Source organism: Bos taurus, chromosome 6, assembly GCF_002263795.3.
Source record: "Bos taurus isolate L1 Dominette 01449 registration number 42190680 breed Hereford chromosome 6, ARS-UCD2.0, whole genome shotgun sequence".
NCBI classification, from domain to species: Eukaryota; Metazoa; Chordata; class Mammalia; order Artiodactyla; family Bovidae; genus Bos; species Bos taurus.
Window position 1 is genome coordinate 7,004,375 of NC_037333.1, and position 19,947 is coordinate 7,024,321.

General features: G+C 38.3%; 1 protein-coding gene across 1 annotated transcript in view; it reads right to left on the reverse strand.

The window, feature by feature from the left end:
* NDST3 (N-deacetylase and N-sulfotransferase 3) overlaps positions 1-19,947 on the reverse strand; it is a 114,719-nt gene that overhangs the window by 41,749 nt on the left and 53,023 nt on the right. Inside the window, exon 3 of the mRNA NM_001077961.3 lies at positions 5,300-5,387. Within this exon, the coding sequence (NP_001071429.2) occupies positions 5,300-5,387 (88 nt within the window). The remainder of the gene's footprint in view (positions 1-5,299; positions 5,388-19,947) is intronic.

Here is a 19,947-nt window from a genome sequence, read left to right on the forward strand (position 1 = left end):
GAGTCAGACATGACTGAGCATACACTGAGCACAAATATGTTCAAGCATAGGAAGACTCAATGTTTAGTACAACAATTCTCCCCAAATTAATTAATAGATTTAATGTAATTTAAATAAAAATAGTATAGGGTGACAAAGCTGTATATTGTCAACCTGCTTATTTAAGTTCTACGCAGAGTACTTCATGTGAAATGCTGGGCTGGACAAATCACAAGCTGGAATCAAGACTACCAGGAGAAAAAAAAAAAAAAAGACTACCAGGAGAAATACCAACCGCCTCAGATATGCAAATGATTCCATTTGATGCAGAAAGTGAAGAGGAACTAAGAAGCCTCTTGATGAGGGTGAAAGAAGAGAGTGAAAAACCTGGCCTGAAACCCAACATTAAAAAACTAATATCATGGCATCCGATTCCATCATTTCATCACAAACAGATGGGGAAAAAGCAGAAGCAGTGAGACTTTCCTTTCTTGGGTTCCAAAATTGCTGTGGACAGTGACTGCAGCCATGAAATTAAAAGATGCTTGCTTCTTGGAAGAAAAGCTGAGAAACAGCGTATTAAAAAGCAGAGACATCACTTTGTCAACAAAGGTCTGTGTAGTCAAAGGTATGGTTTTCCCAGTAGTCATGTATGGATGTGAGAGTTGGACCAGAAGAAGGCTGAGTGCCGAAGAACTGATGCTTTCAAATTGTGGTGCTACAGAAGACTCTCGAGAGTCCCTTGGACTGCAAGGAGATCAAACTGGTCAATACTAAAGGAAATCAACCTTGAATATTCATTGGAAGAACTGTTGCTGAAGTGGAAACTACAATATTTTGGCCACCTGATATGAAGAGCTGACTCACTGGAAAAGACCCTGATGCTGGGAAAGATTGAAGGCAACAGGGCAACAGAGGATGAGATGGTTCAGACAGTATTACTGACTCATCTGACATGAATTTGAGCAATCTCTGGGAGACAGTCGAGGACAGAGGAGCCTGGCATGCTACAGTCCCTGGGGCTGCAAAGAGTAGGACAGGACTTGGTGACTGGACAACAGCAGCAGCAGCAGCAATAACATAAAAATTCCAGTGAAGATCTTTGTGGATCTGGGAATCTAATTTTAAAATTTATATAAAAATGAAGAAGGCCCAGAATTGACAAGGCGATCTTGAAGACGATGAACAAACTTAGAGTACTTAAACAGCAGATATTAGTATCAACTCTGATGCTTTGGCCACCTGATGCAAAGAACTGACTCACTGGAAAAGACTGTGATGCTGGGAAAGATTGAAGGCAGGAGGAGAAGGGGATGACAGAGGATGAGATGGTTGGATGGCATCATGATTCGATGGACATGAGTTTGAGCAAGCTCCCGGAGTTGGTGATGGACAGGGAAGCCTGGAGTGCTGCAGTCTATGGGGTCTCAAAGAGTTGGACATGACTGAGTGATTGAACCGAACCAATTAGTAGTGGAGAAATAACTCCAGAAACAATGAAGGGATGGAGCCAAAGCAAAAACAATACCCAGCTGTGGATATGACTGGTGATAGAAGCAAGGTCCCATGCTGTAAAGAGCAATATTGAATAGGAACATGGAATGTCAGGTCCACGAATCAAGGCAAATTGGAAATGGTCAAATAAGAGATGCCAAGAGTAAACATCGATATTCTAGGAATCAGCGAACTAAAATGTACTGGAATGGGTGAATTTAACTCAGATGACCATTATATCTACTACTGCGGGCAGGAATCCCTTAGAAGAAATGGAGTAGCCATCATGGTCAACAAAAGAGTCCGAAATGCAGTACTTGGATGCAACCTCAAAAACGACACAATGATCTCTGTTCGTTTCCAAGGCAAACCATTTAATATCACAGTAGTCGAAGGCTATGCCCCAACCAGTAATGCTGAAGAACCTGAAGTTGAACAGTTCTATGAAGACCTACAAGACCTTTTAGAACTAACACCCCAAAAAGATGTCCTTTTCATTATAAGGGACTGGAATGCAAAAGTAGGAAGTCAGGAAACACCTGGAGTAACAGGCAAATTTGGCCTTGGAATATGGAATGAAGCAGGGCAAAGGTTAATAGAGTTTTGCCAAGAGAAGGCACTGGTCATAGCAAACACCCTCTTCCAACAACACAAGAGAAGATTCTTTACATGGACATCACCAGATGATCAACACCGAAGTCAGATTGATTATGTTCTTTGCAGCCAAAAATGGAGCAGCTCTATACAGTTAGCAAAAACAAGACCAGGAGCTGACTGTGGCTCAGATCATGAACTCCTTATTGCCAAATTCAGACTTAAATTGAAGAAAGTGGGGAAAACCACTAGACCATTCCAGTATGACCTAAATCAAATCCCTTATGATTATACAGTGGAAGTGAGAAAAAGATTAAAGGGCCTAGATCTGATAGATAGAGTGCCTGATGAACTATGGACGGAGGTTCGTGACATTGTACAGGAGACAAGGATCAAGACCATCCCCATGGAAAAGAAATGCAAAAAAGCAAAATGGCTGTCTGAGGAGGCCTTACAAATAGCTGTTAAAAGAAGAGACGCAGGAAGCAAAGGAGAAAAGGAAAGATACACCCATCTGAATGCAGAGTTCCAAAGAATAGCAAGAAGAGATAAGAAAGCCTTCCTCAGCGATCAAGGTAAAGAAATAGAGGAAACAACAGAATGCGAAAGACTAGGGATCTCTTCAAGAAAATTAGAGATACGAAGGGAACATTTCATGCAAAAGTGGGCTCAATAAAGGACAGAAATGGTATGGACCTAACAGAAGCAGAAGATATTAGGAAGAGGAGGCAAGAATACACAGAAGAACTGTACAAAAAAGACCTTCACAACCCAGATAATCACAATCACTCACCTAGAGCCAGACATCCTGGAATGCAAAGTCAAGTGGGCCTTAGAAAGCATCACTACAAACAAAGCTAGTGGAGGTGATGGAATTCCAGTTGAGCTATTTCAAATCTTGAAAGATGATGCTGTGAAAGTGCTGCACTCAATATACCAGCAAATTTGGAAAACTCAGCAGTGGCCACAGGACTGGAAAAGGTCAGTTTTCATTCCAATCCCAAAGAAAGGCAATGCCAAAGAATGCTCAAACTACCACACAATTGCACTCATCTCACACGCTAGTAAAGTAATGCTCAAAATTCTCTAAGCCAGGCTTCAGCAGTATGTGAACCGTGAACTTCCAGATGTTCAAGCTGGTTTTAGAAAGGCAGAGGAACCAGAGGTCAAATTGCCAACATCTGCTGGATCATGGAAAAAGCAAGAGAGTTCCAGAAAAACATCAATTTCTGCTTTATTGACTGTGCCAAAGCCTTTGACTGTGTGGATCACAATAAACTGTGGAAAATTCTGAAAGAGATGGGAATACCAGACCACCTGACTTGCCTCTTGAGAAACCTATATGCAGGTCAGGAAGCAGCAGTTATAACTGGACATGGAACAACAGACTGGTTCCAAATAGGAAAAGGAGTATGTCAAGGATGTATGTTGTCACCCTGCTTATTTAACTTCTATGCAGAGTACATCATGAGAAATGCCGGGCTGGAAGAAGCACAAGCTGGAATCAAGATTGCTGGGAGAAATATCAATAACCTCAGATATGCAGATGACACTACCCTTATGGCAGAAAGTGAAGAGGAACTAAAAAGCTTCTTGATGAAAGTGAAAGAGGAGAGTAAAAAAGCTGGCTTAAAGCTCAACATTCAGAAAACTAAGATCATGGCATCCGGTCCCACCACTTCATGGGAAATAGATGGGGAAACAGTGGAAAGTGTCAGACTTTATTTTTGGGGGCTCCAAAATCACGGCAGATGGTGATTGCAGCCATGAAATTAAAAGACGCTTACTCCTTGGAAGGAAAGTTATGACCAACCTAGATAGCATATTGAAAAGCCGAGATATTACTTTGCCAACAAAGGTCCATCTAGTCAAGGCTATGGTTTTTCCAGTGGTCATGTATGGATGTGAAAGTTGGACTGTGAAGTAAGCTGAGTGCTGAAGAATTGATGCTTTTGAACTGTGGTGTTGGAAAAGACTCTTGAGAGTCCCTTGGACTGCAAGAAGATCCAACAATTCCATCCTAAAAGAGATCAGTCCTGGGTGGTCATTGGAAGGACTGATGCTGAAGCTGAAACTCCAGTACTTTGGCCACCTCATGCAAAGAGCTGACTCACTGGAAAAGACTCTGATGCTGGGAGGGATGGTGGGCAGGAGGAGAAGGGGACAACAGAGGATGAGATGGCTGGATGGCATCACCGATTCGATGGACATGAGTTTGAGTGAACTCCAGGAGTTGGTGATAGACACGGAGACCTGGCGTGCTGTGATTCATGGGGTCGCAAAGAGTCGGACACGACTGAGCAACTGAACTGATCTGACATGCCCACTAGAAGGCTAAAATAATAAGATAATAATATTTAATACTTGGAGGAATATAAAACAACAGGAAAACTCACATAGTATTGGAAATATAAATTGATATCACCACTTTGAAAAACTGTTTGGTATTTTCTACTAAAGCTGATCATAAGTATACCATATAACCAGCAATTCTACTGGTTGATAAACAACAGAAAAAAATTGTCCTCTGAAGGACAAATATTTTTAACAATAGTTGTGTTTAAAACATTCTTAACATGACTATTCCAAAAAAATGAAAGGCAAAGATTGAAAACAACCCAACCATCCACACTGGAACAGAATGGAATAAATAAATTTGTTAAATTCAAACAGTGCAATACTACAGAAAAATAAAGTTGAAAGAAATACAACCCTACACAATAATATCTGCAAAACCAAAATAATGTTAGACAAAACAAGCTATATATAGAAGAGTCCATTTATATGATTCTTTTTATACACATCTTAAAGCCAGGCAAACTAATTTATGATGTTAGAAGCCAGGATAGTGGTTTTCTTGGTGGGAAGTGAAGGACTATAAAGCAGCCCAAGGGAGAGGGTGTGTAGATTCTGGTAGAACCTCTTTCTTGATCTGGGTACACAGCTCTGTACACTTGGTGAAATCCATTGAGCACCATATTTATTACTTATACAGTTTTATGTCTGTAAATTATAGTTCAATAGAGAAAAGGCCATTAAATAATAACATGGTGAATAAACTTTCAAGCTATTAACATTCTGTAAAGGTGAAAAAATAAGTTAAATGAAATTGAGTAATATGAAGAAAATAAAATAGTGGAGAGACCCAAGAAGGTCTGAAGAGGAGGGGGTCACAGTTTTAAAGAGAGTGGTCAGAGAGGCTAACTACGGGGATAGTTAATCTCTCTCTTACCTGTATGGTAAAATTTCCCCGAAAATCCCAGGTTGAAAGTAAAATTTGTGATTTGTGCACGCAAAAGATTCTGAGTATCAAGCAGGGCCTGAAATACATAATTAAAAAAACATATCAGGTAGAGAATCGCTTTGAGAAGATATCTTCCGTTAGCAGTCAAAAGGTAAAAATACTCCTTTAGGCATGAAAGAGTTAAATCATGGAAAGTAGGTTTTTTTTACCACCTTCCAACTAGCAAGATGGTTCTGAGATTACATAATTATATACTTATACATTTATTCTTTAGATGCAGTAAATCAGCAAAAAGTGTCAGTTAGAAAAAGGAAGTTAAATGAAAAGTTTATTCTTCATGTTCGAAGGAACTAGTATCTAATACATAAAATACATCTCATTTTACCCTTTAGGGGATGTAATTCACCAACTGTAAAAAAAAAAGATATTCTTTTAAAGTGAAACTATGTAAAAACATATTAAAAGAAACAGATAGTTGTTTCTCAGATACATCTTTGGTCTTCAAAATCCAATTCTTTTCAATGTGTAAGTCTTAGATTCCCCAAAGATAGTGATTATTCTTCAAATATGGGTATCATGGTAAAGTAAATTTCTAATTTGCCCTTTCATTGGAAAACAGATAAACAAACTTTCTACTAATGACAGGTAAAGCTATTTTGAGGTTTAATTATTATATCGTATAAAGTATCATGCTATGAATATTTTAATGGACTTCTCTTTCTCCTTTTCTTTCTAATTCTTATTCAAATTCACATTCTTATATTCCTTCTCTTCCTGTTCCCCAGACTATGGTAGTTCAGTGCCCACCTAAAGGAAGCAAAAAGTAACTCTAAATGGTAGACTTGTAAAGGATCTTAGTTAATTCTTATATTATACACGAAGAAAGTCAGGAGAACCAATTTACCTGTTTTCACAGATAAAATTAGTTGGTAGGTCCTAGGTTAAGGACATACATCACCTGATCCAAGTTAGGTACTCTTTTTAGCCTACCACTCTAAATCTTTCCCTACCCTTCCATAGTACAGCTGGACCCACAACAGAATCTTTTCTCTTCCTAGTGTCTGATACCTGGAAGCCCCGCCCCCTCATGCTCATGACCTGAATCTTTTGGGGGGATAAACAGATACTCATTTTATTCAGAGACCCTCTCACAACTGCATGTGTTCAACAATTACTAGTTGCCACTCCTTTCTTATTGCTGCTGCTACAATTACTACTACGAATTTGTTGTTGTTATTGTTAGTGGTAGATAATACAAATCTATCTGAACTTTACCCTTCATTTGTTAAAGTGGAGACAATTACCTAGTTCAGAGAACTGTGATGAGGAATGTAGAAGATGTAATATATGCAGGAATGTCTGATAAACTTTTTAAAAAGTGGCATAAAATATTAGGTGTTCATATAATTATCAGCAATATATTACATATTAATGTAATTATGTGCATTATATTATTGATAACTGTATCTGTATATTGTATATTTCTTATCTACTTATTTTTTATTTGAAATAGGGCTGACAAACAATATTATGTTAGCTTCAGGAATATAAAATAGTAATTTGACATTTAAATACAGTATGAAATGATCAAACCTGAAGTCTAGGAACCATCTGTGCCCATACAAAGTCATTAGAGTATTACTGACCAAATTTCTTATGCATATTTATGTAAATTACATCCCCATGACTTAATTATTTTATAATCAGCAGTTTGTACTCTTAATTTCACTTACCTATTACCTTAATTTCACTCATTCCCTCAAACTTCTTCTTTTTGGCAACTACCCATTTGTTCTCTTATCTATGAGTCTGTTTTTGTTTTATTTTGTTTGTTTTTTACATTCTACATATAAGTGAGATCATATGGTATTTATCTTTCTCTGTTTATTTACTTCACTGAGCATAATACCCTCTAGACCCATCCATGATGTCCCATGGCAAGATTTCACTCTTTTTTTAAATGGCAAATATTCTACTGTATGTACACACTACATCTTTATCCATTCGTCTATTGATGGACCTTAGCTTGCTTCTATATCTTGGCTGTTATAAACAATACTACAATGAAAATAGGGTTTTTTAATTAGTGATTTTGCTTTCTTTGGGTAAATACTCAAAAGTGAAATTGCTGAGAGATATGGTAGTTCTATTTTTAATTTTTTGAGGAAGGTTTATACTGTTTTCCATAGTGGCTGCACCAATTTAAAACCCCACAAACAATATACAGGCGTTCTTTTTCATCCACATCCTTTCCAGCACTTGTAATTTCTTGTCCTTGTCCTAGCTATTCTGAAGTGAGATCTCATTGTGGTTTTGTTTGCATTTCCCTGATGATTAGTGACGCTGAACATCTTTTCCCGTGTGTGCTGGCTATCTGTATGTCTTCTTTGTGTTCTCTGTTTTTTTACCGCAATAAAATAGATGCATATATATATATATACACACACACACACACCCATCCACACATTTCATAAGCTTCCCTGGTGGCTCAGTGGTAAAGAATCGACCTGCCAGTGCAGGACACCAGGTTCAATCCCTGGATCAGGAAGATCCCCTGGAGGAGGAATCGCAACCCATTCTAGTATTCTTGCCTGAGAAATCCCATGGACCGAGTGGCCTGGAAGGCTACTGTCCACAGGGTTGCAAAGAGCTGGACATGACTTAGAGACTAAAACAAAAACAACAACATATACTCAGATATACAGATGTATAGCTCAGTGAAATTAGAGGCATAAAGTAAAAATTAGAACTGTATCAATTATAATATAAAATACAAGTTTGAATTTTGCCTTTCCCATTTAACAGTATATCACGAGCTTTCTCTCATCACATTAACCATTCAAATCCAAAATTTTTAATCTATTGGTTTTAATGGATGCTGAATATTATATCAAATGCATACATTATAATTTATTTACCCATTTTATACTACTGTTGTACATTCAGATTGTTTCCTTTTTTTTGTCTAATATAAATCCTGCCCTATGTATCAATACATATTTATATAGCAATGAAGTAACCATTTCCTCAGGAGAAAATAATTCTGCTTACTCTTACCAAGCAAAACAATTTCTGAGCAAATCTGAAACTGCTTATAAAAGTACTGGGCTTCCCTGGTGGCTCAGTAGTAAAAAATCTGCCTGTCAATGCAGGAGATGGGTTCAGTCCAGGGTTGGGAAGATTCCCTGGAGAAGGAAATGGTAACCCACTCCAGTATTCTTGCCTGGGAAATCCCATTGACAGAGGAGCCTGATGGGCTACAGCCAATGGGATCACAAAAGAGTTGGACCAGACTTAGCAACTAAACAATAGCAAATAAAAGTATTAATAGGGAACATAATATCCAATAAACATTATAAGAGAATTGTATTTGAATACAATTTAACACAAAAATTTGACTATTTCCAAAATTATTTTTCCAAATTTGAATCTCTATGCTACCCCACTAACTTAGTTTTTTGAGGCCTCATTCTATAAAGCCAAAAGCAGTTACAGGCATTAAAAGATCTAGTTGAAGGCAAAAAAAAAAAAATAAAAAAGATCTAATTTAAAGAAACAGGGGTTTGAGAACTGAGTAAAATGGGAGATTTTATATATCTTTGGATTTTTCTCCAAATTTATTTAACAAAATGAACATATCAATTAAAGCAAATAGGAAAGACAAATTTATAAAAAATAACTGCAAAAGAGTTTTATATGGAGATTTATGTTAGGATTCATTACATGTGTGACATTCTTTGGGGAATTATCTGCTAGCTTTTTGTTTCTTATCTGGGCTTCCTAAATTATATTTTGACCTATTTTATCTTTTGATAGTTAACATAAGTAGTTGGTGACCAAATTAAGGCTGGGAAAGAAATTTTAGTGTTTAATATGGTTTTTCAGCAATAGGCAAAAGTATGTTTCAGCACAGAATTTTTAGAGTTAATATTTTCTTAATCAACCAAATACTAATTATAATATAAATATGTATAATGTAGCTAGATCTGCTAAAGTAAACAAAAACAATTGGGCAGCTAATTTATATAAACTCCTGTATCTCTCGATCTATGTACACATACACACAAACATCAGAGATATTCATGGGTTTGGCATGAAGATCAAATGAGAACATGGATACATGACCTTAATCCTAGCACTCAGAAGTGGAGTTTTAAGCCTATGAGTGGAATTTTTCATCCTTTCCTCTGTCACCTTAAAAGTTCTTTATTATCCTGTCACAAAATTCCATCTTCTATTTCTCACTGTTGTTCACTTGGTGTAAAGTCAGACATATGCCTAAAATTTTAAATGATATTTTAAAATTGAGCCTTGGCACTTTTGGAGTTGTCTAATCAGCACCGGGGCTTCAGATGGCTCAGTGGTAAAGAATCTGCCCGCCAATGCAGGAGACACAGGAGATGTGGGTTGGATCCCTGGGTCAGGAAGATTCCCTGGAGAAGGAAATGGCGACTTGCTCCTGTATTCTTGCCTGGAAAATTTCATGGACAGAGGAACCTGATGGGCTACAGTCCATGGAGTTGCAAACAGACATGACTGAGCACGCACACCTTGTCAGCACTGAAGATTTTAAACAAAAGAGGAATATGGCCCATGTAGCTGTATTATAGCAACTTTTACAGTGCTGTGCATTTCTTTCTTAGTGACCTTGTGTGCTCAGTCACTCAGTCGTGTCTGACATTTTGTGACCCCATGGACTGTAGCCCGCCAGGCTCCTCTGTCCATGGGATTCTCCAGGCAAGAAGACTGGAGTGGATTGCCATGCCCTCCTGCAGGGGATCTTCCTCAACCCAGGGATCGAACCCAGGTCTCCTGCATTGCAGGCAGATTCTTTATCAACTGAGCCACCTAGGAAACCCTTAGTGAATCCTTTATCCTCCAACAAAATGTTCATGTATTTTTTTTTAAATTTTATTTTATTTTTAAACTTTACAATATTGTATTAGTTTTGCCAAATATCGAAATGAATCCGCCACAGGTATACCCGTGTTCCCCATCCTGAACCCTCCTTCCTCCTCCCTCCCCATACCCTCCCTCTGGGTCGTCCCAGTGCACCAGCCCCAAGCATCCAGTACTGTGCATCGAACCTGGACTGGCGACTCGTTTCATACATGATATTATACATGTTTCAGTGCTATTCTCCCAAATCTCCCCACCCTCTCCCTCTCCCACAGAGTCCATAAGACTGATCTATACATCCGTGTCTCTTTTGCTGTCTCGTACACAGGGTTATTGTTACCATCTTTCTAAATTCCATATATATGCGTTAGTATACTGTATTGGTGTTTTTCTTTCTGGCTTACTTCACTCTGCATAATAGGTTCCAGTTTCATCCATCTCATTAGAACTGATTCAAATGTATTCTTTTTAATGGCTGAGTAATACTCCATTGTGTATATGTACCACAGCTTTCTTATCCATTCATCTGCTGATGGGCATCTAGGTTGCTTCCATGTCCTGGCTATTATAAACAGTGCTGCGATGAACATTGGGGTACATGTGTCTCTTTCCCTTCTGGTTTCCTCAGTGTGTATGCCCAGCAGTGGGATTGCTGGATCATAAGGCAGTTCATGTATTTTATTGTTTGTATTGTAGTAAAAGAATAATGACAATGGTTTTTATGGAATCCAAGGAAAGGACAGTAACACAGTCATCTTGAATTATTCATTAATTGTACCTAAACTGTCCAGAGCAAAATTATATAACCTCTAAATCATACACATGAGAGATGGTTTACTAGAAAATTTATTGGGCTGAAATTGGCAAATAATGACATGAGTAGGAAAACAGAAAACAAGTTAAGTACCATTCTCATTAAGCATTCATTTGAAATTGTTATACTTATTCTATTTAGCTTATGGCTGTATACCCAAATAGTCAAAATGCTAATGTACTATTTCAAAAAAGAAATAAAAATAAAAGCTAGTTCTCAGCACCTTTAGGCAACTGTAAGTTGTACCTCACTCATTCAATTATACAGAAAAGGTTTTTATGTGTTGTAATAAACATAATTTTTAAACCTTAGTAATTTAAAATACTTGCTTCCAGCAGCAAAGCAGAAAAGGATGGAGAGGTGTAGGATTCCATATGAAGGGACTAAAGCATCTCAAACCATGTACTACTGTTCCAGAGCAAATTAAGTTTCCTTTAACAGTTGCAGAGTTATGTTGGAAACCCCTTAAGTAGCATTATCTGTTCTGCCTAAGAGGTGAAAGTGGTAAATACTTTAAAAAAAAAACTCTGATAACTAGTTACCACTCCTATCCCCACCAAATACATTTTGGGTTTTAGTAAAGCTGGACTATAAATTCCATGAGGTAGTGTCTCTGTCCAGTTCACTTTTCACTACTGAAGTCTAGCATGTTGTAAGGGGGAGGAGAGGGACAAGTAACTTTATTGAATGGGGACACTAATGAATTTCTGATTGATCTCATAGTGCAGTAAACTCATAAAGACTTGACAATAATATTGTGGAACATTCTTTTGCTATTTTATTTTCATAAACTGTTTTTAATCTTGAATTAATTTGAACATATTTCATATCCAAAAAGTTATTATAAAACATTATTTTCAAATTATTTGTTAAAAAAAGTGCTAAAATAAAAGCATTCCCTATTTCAGTACTTCTCAAACTTCTAAACACATGAAGATAATCTTAAAAGCTTAATAAAATGCAGATTTCTGGATTCTAACCCAGGAATCTTGGAGAAGGCAATGGCACCCCACTCCAGTACTCTTGCCTGGAAACTCCCATGGACAGAGGAGCTTGGGCTGCAGTCCATGGGGTCGCTGCCAGTTGGACACGACTGAGCGACTTCACTTTCACTTTTCACTTTCATGCATTGGAGAAGGAAAGGGCAGCCCACTCCAGTGTTCTTGCCTGGAGAATCCCAGGGACAGCAGAGCCTGGTGGGCTGCCATCTATGGGGTCGCACAGAGTTGGGCACGACCAAAGCGACCTAGCAGCAGCAGCAGCAGCAGCCCAGGAATCTAACCAGAGATTCTGAACTATAGCGCTGAAGCAGGCCAAAGCATCCTAGATGATTCTGCTGGAGGTGACATTATGCCACACTCTAAGAATCACTGTCTTATTCCTTGATTTCAAATAGCTCAACACAAGTTTTCACTTACTTAGAGGCATGCTTTTCTCTGAGAATATGAAACCTTTGATATCCACTATATAACAAAATTCTTGGTATACAGTAGGCATTCAGCTATTGATTTTATAAGCCACATAAATAATAGGTACTGTGAATTCTAAAATCAAAAATATTCTAGAAAACAAAAAGAAATATATAGGATCACAGAATCCACCCCACTGGGTTGACCCCAAAGTACTTCATCATGCCTGGAGTAATCTGGGTAAGAAATTATACAACACAGATGGTAGCCTTTAGAAGTTTTCATGTTTTGTCTTTATCAATTTTATTTTCCTTAGTTTTTCTAATAAAAGTCCCCCTTCAGCTTGAGTTGGGAGAACCAGTTAATCAGATTGCCACCTAAGGTAATCAGCTTCAACCTAGGGAAGTTAAGGTGTTGAGGAGGCAAGTGATTATAGAGGATGCTGCTGCTGCTGCTGCTAAGTCACTTCAGTCGTGTCCGACTCTGTGTGACCCCAGAGACAGCAGCCCACCAGGCTCCCCCGTCCTGAGGATAGATATGTCTTAAGAATCAGACTGCCATGGGACTATACAATTCAGCTATTGTGGAGAACAGTTTGGTGGTATCTCAAAAAGTAAAATATAGAATTATCATATGACTCAGCAATTATGATCCTCACTTTATATCCAAAAGAACTGAAAACAGGTTTTTAGAGAAATATTTGTACACACTTGTTGATAGCAGCAGCATTCACAGTAGCCAAAAGGCAGAAACCACCCAGGTGTTCATTAGTAGATGAACAGGTAAACCAATTGCAGTTCATATATACAACGGAACATTATACAGCCATAACAAGGAATGAAGTGCTGATACATGCTACAATATGGATGAATCCTGAAAACATTAACACTAAGTGAAAGAAGCCAGGCATAAAAGGTCACATACTATATGATTCCATTTACATGAAGCACCCAGAACAGGTAAATCTATGGTGATGGAAAGTGGACTGGCGCTGCAGAGGGAGGGAGGGAGAAATTATTAGAACAGTCTTATGGACTCTGTGGGAGAGGGAGAGGGTGGGAAGATTTGGGAGAATGACATTGTAACATGTAAAATATCATGTAAGAAACGAGTTGCCAGTCCAGGTTCGATGCACGATACTGGATGCTTGGGGCTAGTGCACTGGGACGACCCAGAGGGATGGTATGGGGAGGGAGGAGGGAGGAGGGTTCAGGATGGGGAACACATGTATACCTGTGGTGGATTCATTTTGATGTTTGGCAAAACTAATACAATTATGTAAAGTTTAAAAATAAAATAAAATTTAAAAAAAAAAAAAAAAAAAAAAAAAAAAAAAAAAAAAAAAAAAAAAAAAAAAAAAAAAGAACTCCTTAATGGGTGTGGGTTTTCCTTTTGGGGTGATGAAAGTGTTTTGTACCAGATAGAGGTGGTGGTTGAACAGCACTGTGAATGTACTAATGCCATTGAATTACTTTAACATGGTAGTTTTATGTATGTGAATTTCACCTCAAAAACCAAAAGACTGTGCAATTGTGAGTACTGTTGTCTTCATGTTTTTTTTCCTAAATTTTATTGAAAGAGCATTATATGAATTACTCTACCCAAAATATTTCCAACAGATGTCCCATATCCTTTACACTGACTTTAAGAAAAGTGTCCAGAAACGGATTAAGTAAACACATCAGGAACTGTTGGGATGCAGTGACAGTCGATATTCAAAAATTCCTATGGTATTTGGAACTTGCCTTAGACCTTATCTTCTATCATCCTCCCTTCTATGCACCCAGCTGTGGATTTACTCATCTGTATGCTGTTCCTGGAGCATACCAAGTTTATTCTCACTTCAAGGTCCTTAGTCTTGCTATTTCCTCTTCAAAGATATACTTTGCTCAGATATTCATGTGGTTTACTTCCTCACCTCTACTAGATCTCTGCTTAAATATCATCCCCTCGGTGAGACCTTCCCTATCCCCTTTTTCACTGAAGAGTTGATTTACAATGTTATATTAGTTTCAGATGTACAACACAGTAATTTGATATTTTTATAGCTTATACTCCATTTAAAGTTATGATAAAATATTAGCTATATTCCCTGTGCTGTACATTACATACTTATATATATACCTCTTAATTCCCTTCCCTTTTCTTGACCTTTCCTCCACCCCTCTCCCCTCTGGTAACCACTAGTATGTTTTCTGTATCTATAAGTTTGTTTCTGTTTTGTTATACTCATTTGTTTTATTTTTAAGATTCCACATATAAGTGAAAACATACAGTATTTGTCCTCCTCTGTCTGAGCTACTTCACTAAACCCAATACCCTCCAAGTTCATAGAAGTTGCTGAAAATGGCAAGATTTCACTCTTTATTTATGGCTGAGTAGTAGTCCATTGTGAGGTGGCAAGAATACAGAACTGTACAAAAAAGATTTTCACGACCCAGATAATCATGATGGTGTGATGACTCTCCGAGAGCCAGACATCCTGGAATGTGAAGTCAAGTGGGCCTTAGAAAGCATCACTACGAACAAAGCTAGTGGAGGTGATGGAATTCCAGTTGAGCTATTTCAAATCCTGAAAGATGATGCTGTGAAAGTGCTGCACTCAATATGCCAGCAAATTTAGAAAACACAGCAGGCAGGACTGGAAAAGGTCAGTTTTCATTCCAATCCCAAAGAAGGGCAATGCCAAAGAATGCTCAAACTACCACACAATTGCATTCATTTCACACACTAGTAAGGTAATGCTCAAAATTCTCCAAGCCAGGTTTCATTAATATGTGAACCGTGAACTTCCAGATGTTCAAGCTGGTTTTAGAAAAGGTAGAGGAACCAGAGATCAAATTGCCAACATCCGCTGATCATGGAAAAAGCAAGAGAGTTCCAGAAAAGCATCTATTTCTGCTTTATTGATTATGCCAAAGCCTTTGACTGTGTGGATCACAATAAACTGTGGAAAATTCTGAAAGAGATGGGAATACCAGACCACCTGACCTGCCTCTTGAGAAATCTATATGCAGGTCAGGAAGCAACAGTTAGAACTGGACATGGAACAACAGACTGGTTCCAAATAGGAAAAGGAGTATGTCAAGGCTGTATATTGTCACCCTGTTTATTTAACTTATATGCAGAGTACATCATGAGCAACTCTGGGCTGGAAGAAACACAAGCTGGAATTAAGATTGCCAGGAGAAATATCATTAACCTCAGGTATGTAGATGATACCACCCTTATGGCAGAAAGTGAAGAGGAACTAAAAAGCCTCTTGATGAAAGTGAAAGAGGAGAGTGAAATGTTGGCTTAAAGCTCAACATTCAGAAAACTAAGATCATGGCATCTGGTCCCATCACTTCATGGGAAATAGATGGGGAAACAGTGGAAACAGTGTCAGACTATTTTTTTGGGCTCCAAAATCACTGCAGATGGTGATTGCAGCCGTGAAATTAACAGACGCTTACTCCTTTGAAGGAAAGTTATGACCAACCTAGATAGCATATTCAAAAGCAGAGACATTACTTTGCAAACAAAGGTCCGTCTAGTCAAGGCTATGGTTTTTCCAGTGGTCATGTATGGATGTGAGAGTTGGACTGTGAAGAAGCCTGAGCACCAAAGAATTGATGCTTTTGAACTGTGGTGTTGGAGAAGACTCTTGAGAGTCCCTTGGACTGTAAGGAGATCCAACCAGTCCATTCTGAAGGAGATCAGTCCTGGGTGTTCTTTGGAAGGACTGATGCTGAAGCTGAAACTCCAGTACTTTGGCCACTTCATGCGAAGAGCTGACTCATTGGAAAAGACCCTGATGCTGGGAGAGATTGGGGGCAGGAGAAAAAGGGGATGACAGAGGATGAGATGTCTGGATGGCATCACTGACTTGATGGACGTGAGTTTGAGTGAACTCTGGGAGTTGGTGATGGACAGGGAGGCCTGGCATGCTGCAATTCATGGGGTAGCAAAGAGTCGGACACGACTGAGCAACTGAACTGTACTGAAGTAGAGCTCAGATAACCTGTGGGTGCTTCAGGTAACAAGGTCCAGTGTGACCCAGCACAGAAACTCGGAGTGTGGCTTTAGATCAGACCATGGAACCTGTCTGGTGGCTTTGGATTGAAATACTCTATAAATTTTCTTTTTCTTTTTTTTAAATGAAAGCTAGGGTAAAAGACACAAGTGTATACTTTGCTTAGCAACTTAGTCGACTAGAGACTAACTGTAAATGTATAAATAAAAAAGATGAAGTCAAAACAATAGGAAGCATGAATAATATTGAACTTATTAAAAAAAGTTTCATGCTCTCACTTAGAATCACTTTTACATTATAGGTTCTGATAAGTGTTATGAAATGAATTCCAAGAATATGGCAGATTAGATAAATTTGAAGTTATGGAAACTAACTACAGGAAAAAGTGCTGAAGAACTTAATGGAAGAGTTAGATAGAAAAAGCATAAATTACCACAAAAAATAAATACACATATATATTATGGTGGAGGCAAATGACCTGAGACATCACCATAGCTTCTAAGGCTTCCCTACATTATAACCCAATCTCCTGCTGCTGCTAAGTCACTTCAGTCGTGTCCGACTCTGTGTGACCCCATAGACGGCAGCCCACCAGGCTCCCCCGTCCCTGGGATTCTCCAGGCAAGAACACTGGAGTGGGTTGCCATTTCCTTCTCCAATGCATGAAAGTGAAAACTGACAGTGAAGTTGCTCAGTTGTGCCCAACTCTTAGCGACCCCATGGACTGCAGCCTACCAGGCTCCTCTGTCCATGGGGTTTTCCAGGCAAGAGTACTGGAGTGGGGTGCCATTGCCTTCTCCATAACCCAATCAGTAGTCCATAAAAATGAATATGATAAGGTTGACAAAGTTGTCCCATTGATTCCATAACTCAACTTATTAATTCAATATACATTGACTGAGTGCCTACTATATTTTATGTCCTATGGTAGTTGCTGGGATAATCAAATTAGACTTACCAGTCAGTCATAGAAGTTTTAAGGAGAAAATGAGATAATATCTGAGAAAATTCTCTTTAAAGTCCTAAGCAATGTATAAAAATATTAATATTGTCTAAAATAAGTTTTCTGGGAAACGATTTATATTTTTAAAGTCAAATGACATTCTTGAACGACTTACAGATGAGTCAAGCAATTTCACGCATCAACTCATTTTTCTCAGCTCTAGCCCACAGGCTCTCTCATTGTCAGGGAAAAACTCTAAGCTTCTTCCGGCATCTGGGCCTTTGTTCTTGCTGTTCTCTTTTCCCCATACAGGCACATTTTTGATTTACATTTCTTTTATGTCTCTGCTCAAATATTACCTTATTGAAGCAGCGTTCCCTGGCCCTCCTTTTAAACTTTGCAACAACACAGCCGCACCCCGAGGCCCATACTTTGCTATCCCCTCTCCCCTCCACTATTCTCTGCAGCACTGTCATGCCTAATGTGTTGTGCCATATGTTTGTTTATCGTTGTCTACTCCCACTGATGGAGAAGGAAATGGCAACCCACTCCAGTGTTCTTGCCTGGAGAATCCCAGGGACGGGGGAGCCTGGTGGGCTGCAGTCTATGGGGTCGCACAGAGTCGGACACGACTGAAGTGACTTAGCAGCACTCCCACTGAACGTAAGGAACATGAGAGCAAGGACTCGGCCTGTATGAAGACTGCCCACTGCCTGATATGTAGTAGCTACTCATAAATATTTGTTGAATAAATAAATGAATGAATGGATGCTCCTGAATTGAAATTTAGGGTAGTTTGAGCTGAAGCAGAAGTGCAATTCTTTAGCCAAAGTTGGAACTGAAATTGAGAAAAAATTATTTGGACCAGTCCAGCTTCTTTGAAACAGCAGTAAAAGCAAAAAGAAGAATAGAAGCTCTAAAGATGGAGAGAAAAGGCCAGTTGTCTTGACGAGACCAGAAATAGAAATGGTCTAACATCTGACAAAGACTTCAAGCCAAGTCAAGCTACCAGGATGACTTCCTCTGACTTTCTGACAATATTTTAATTGTGAGGCTATTCAGAAAAATAATAGTGTGGTTTCTGGAGGGAAGGTTCCTGGGCTTGAATCCCAACTCCAAGTACACTAAGTAATTTTTCACACTGGCAAGTGTCTTTACTTAACCCTCAATTTTCTTATTTCAAAAACACTGTGTTTCAATACCTATTTCATAGGGTTGTAAGTTTTGGATGATGTAATCTGTGTAAAGAGCACTGTCCGAAACATAAAAATCATGATAGAATTTTAATACTTTAACCTAAATCTAAAAAAAAAAGACTTAAAATGATCACAAGAATGTTTAACACTGGGGCTTCCCAGGTGGCGCCAGTGGTAAAGAACCTGCCTGCCTATGCTGGAGAAGTAAGAGACATGAGTTTGATCCCTGGCTTGGGAAGATCCTCTGGAGGAGGAAATGGCAACCCACATAAAGTGGTTTAAAAGGGAAAAAATGATAGATATAAAATGGAATAAATTATTATAAAAATTAAAAAATGCACATTACTTTGGGTGCTAGTATTAGCTCTGTGTGGACTGTGCAGCAGTGGCCAGAGCGTGGGAAGCATATTACTACAGCTGGAAAGGAGAAAGATTCAGAGAGTCTTTCATGGAGGGGGTTCTGCATTCCTTCAGAGAGCAGGGAAGAGCAGGAAATATTTGGCACTCAAAACTTGACTAGAGAGTCCTCTGCCTGTGGCTGAACTAAGAATGCATCATAAATAATGAGAATCACACTGGAGAATCACAGAATCTGAAGCTGGAAAAGTTTTAAGAATTGGCCAAGCCTGGTATTTTTCAAACTGTTGCACTGAGGTCACTATCTTCGATCACAAGGATAAGCATATTACTGCTGAGCCCTCATACCCCCAGGACTTTGCTCTATAGACTGACATGAGTCCTACCAAAAAAAAAAAAAAAAGGAATCATTTAAATTATTCATGTTAATTTATAAAACCAAACCAGGAAAAATTAATTTTTAAATTAAATTTGAAAAACATTATTCATATACATTATTTTAATCTTTCATAGCTGATTCAGTCAGACCATTTCATAAAACTCTTCAACTTCATAAAACTCTGGAATTTTGGCCTGGAATTATTTTATACTAAAGAAGCCTCTTTAAATACTGGAACTAGTTTATAAGACATCTGAAAATTACTTATTTCTGATTAATTTACCTAAAGAAGTATTTCCTTCCTTCCTTGATTTTTTTCCTTTTTGAGTGAATAAAGTTATGAAAGGTTACAAGTTTCAAATAAATAGTAAGATAAAAATCAGAAACAGTAAGGGCAGATTTCAACATATGATTTTAGATTGTTTATTTGTTAATGAAAAAAATAGTGGTTTGTTACTTTTGCTCTCCCAGCCTTGCATGATTTCAAGCTTATCTTGTAAACAGGAAGTTCATTTATTCATCTGTTTGAATTAATTAAAAGCCAAAGAACCCACAGTCAATTAATGAAAAGTTAAATGGCCCACAGCTACTGACTTTATATTCAACCCAAGGGGTCTAATAAGA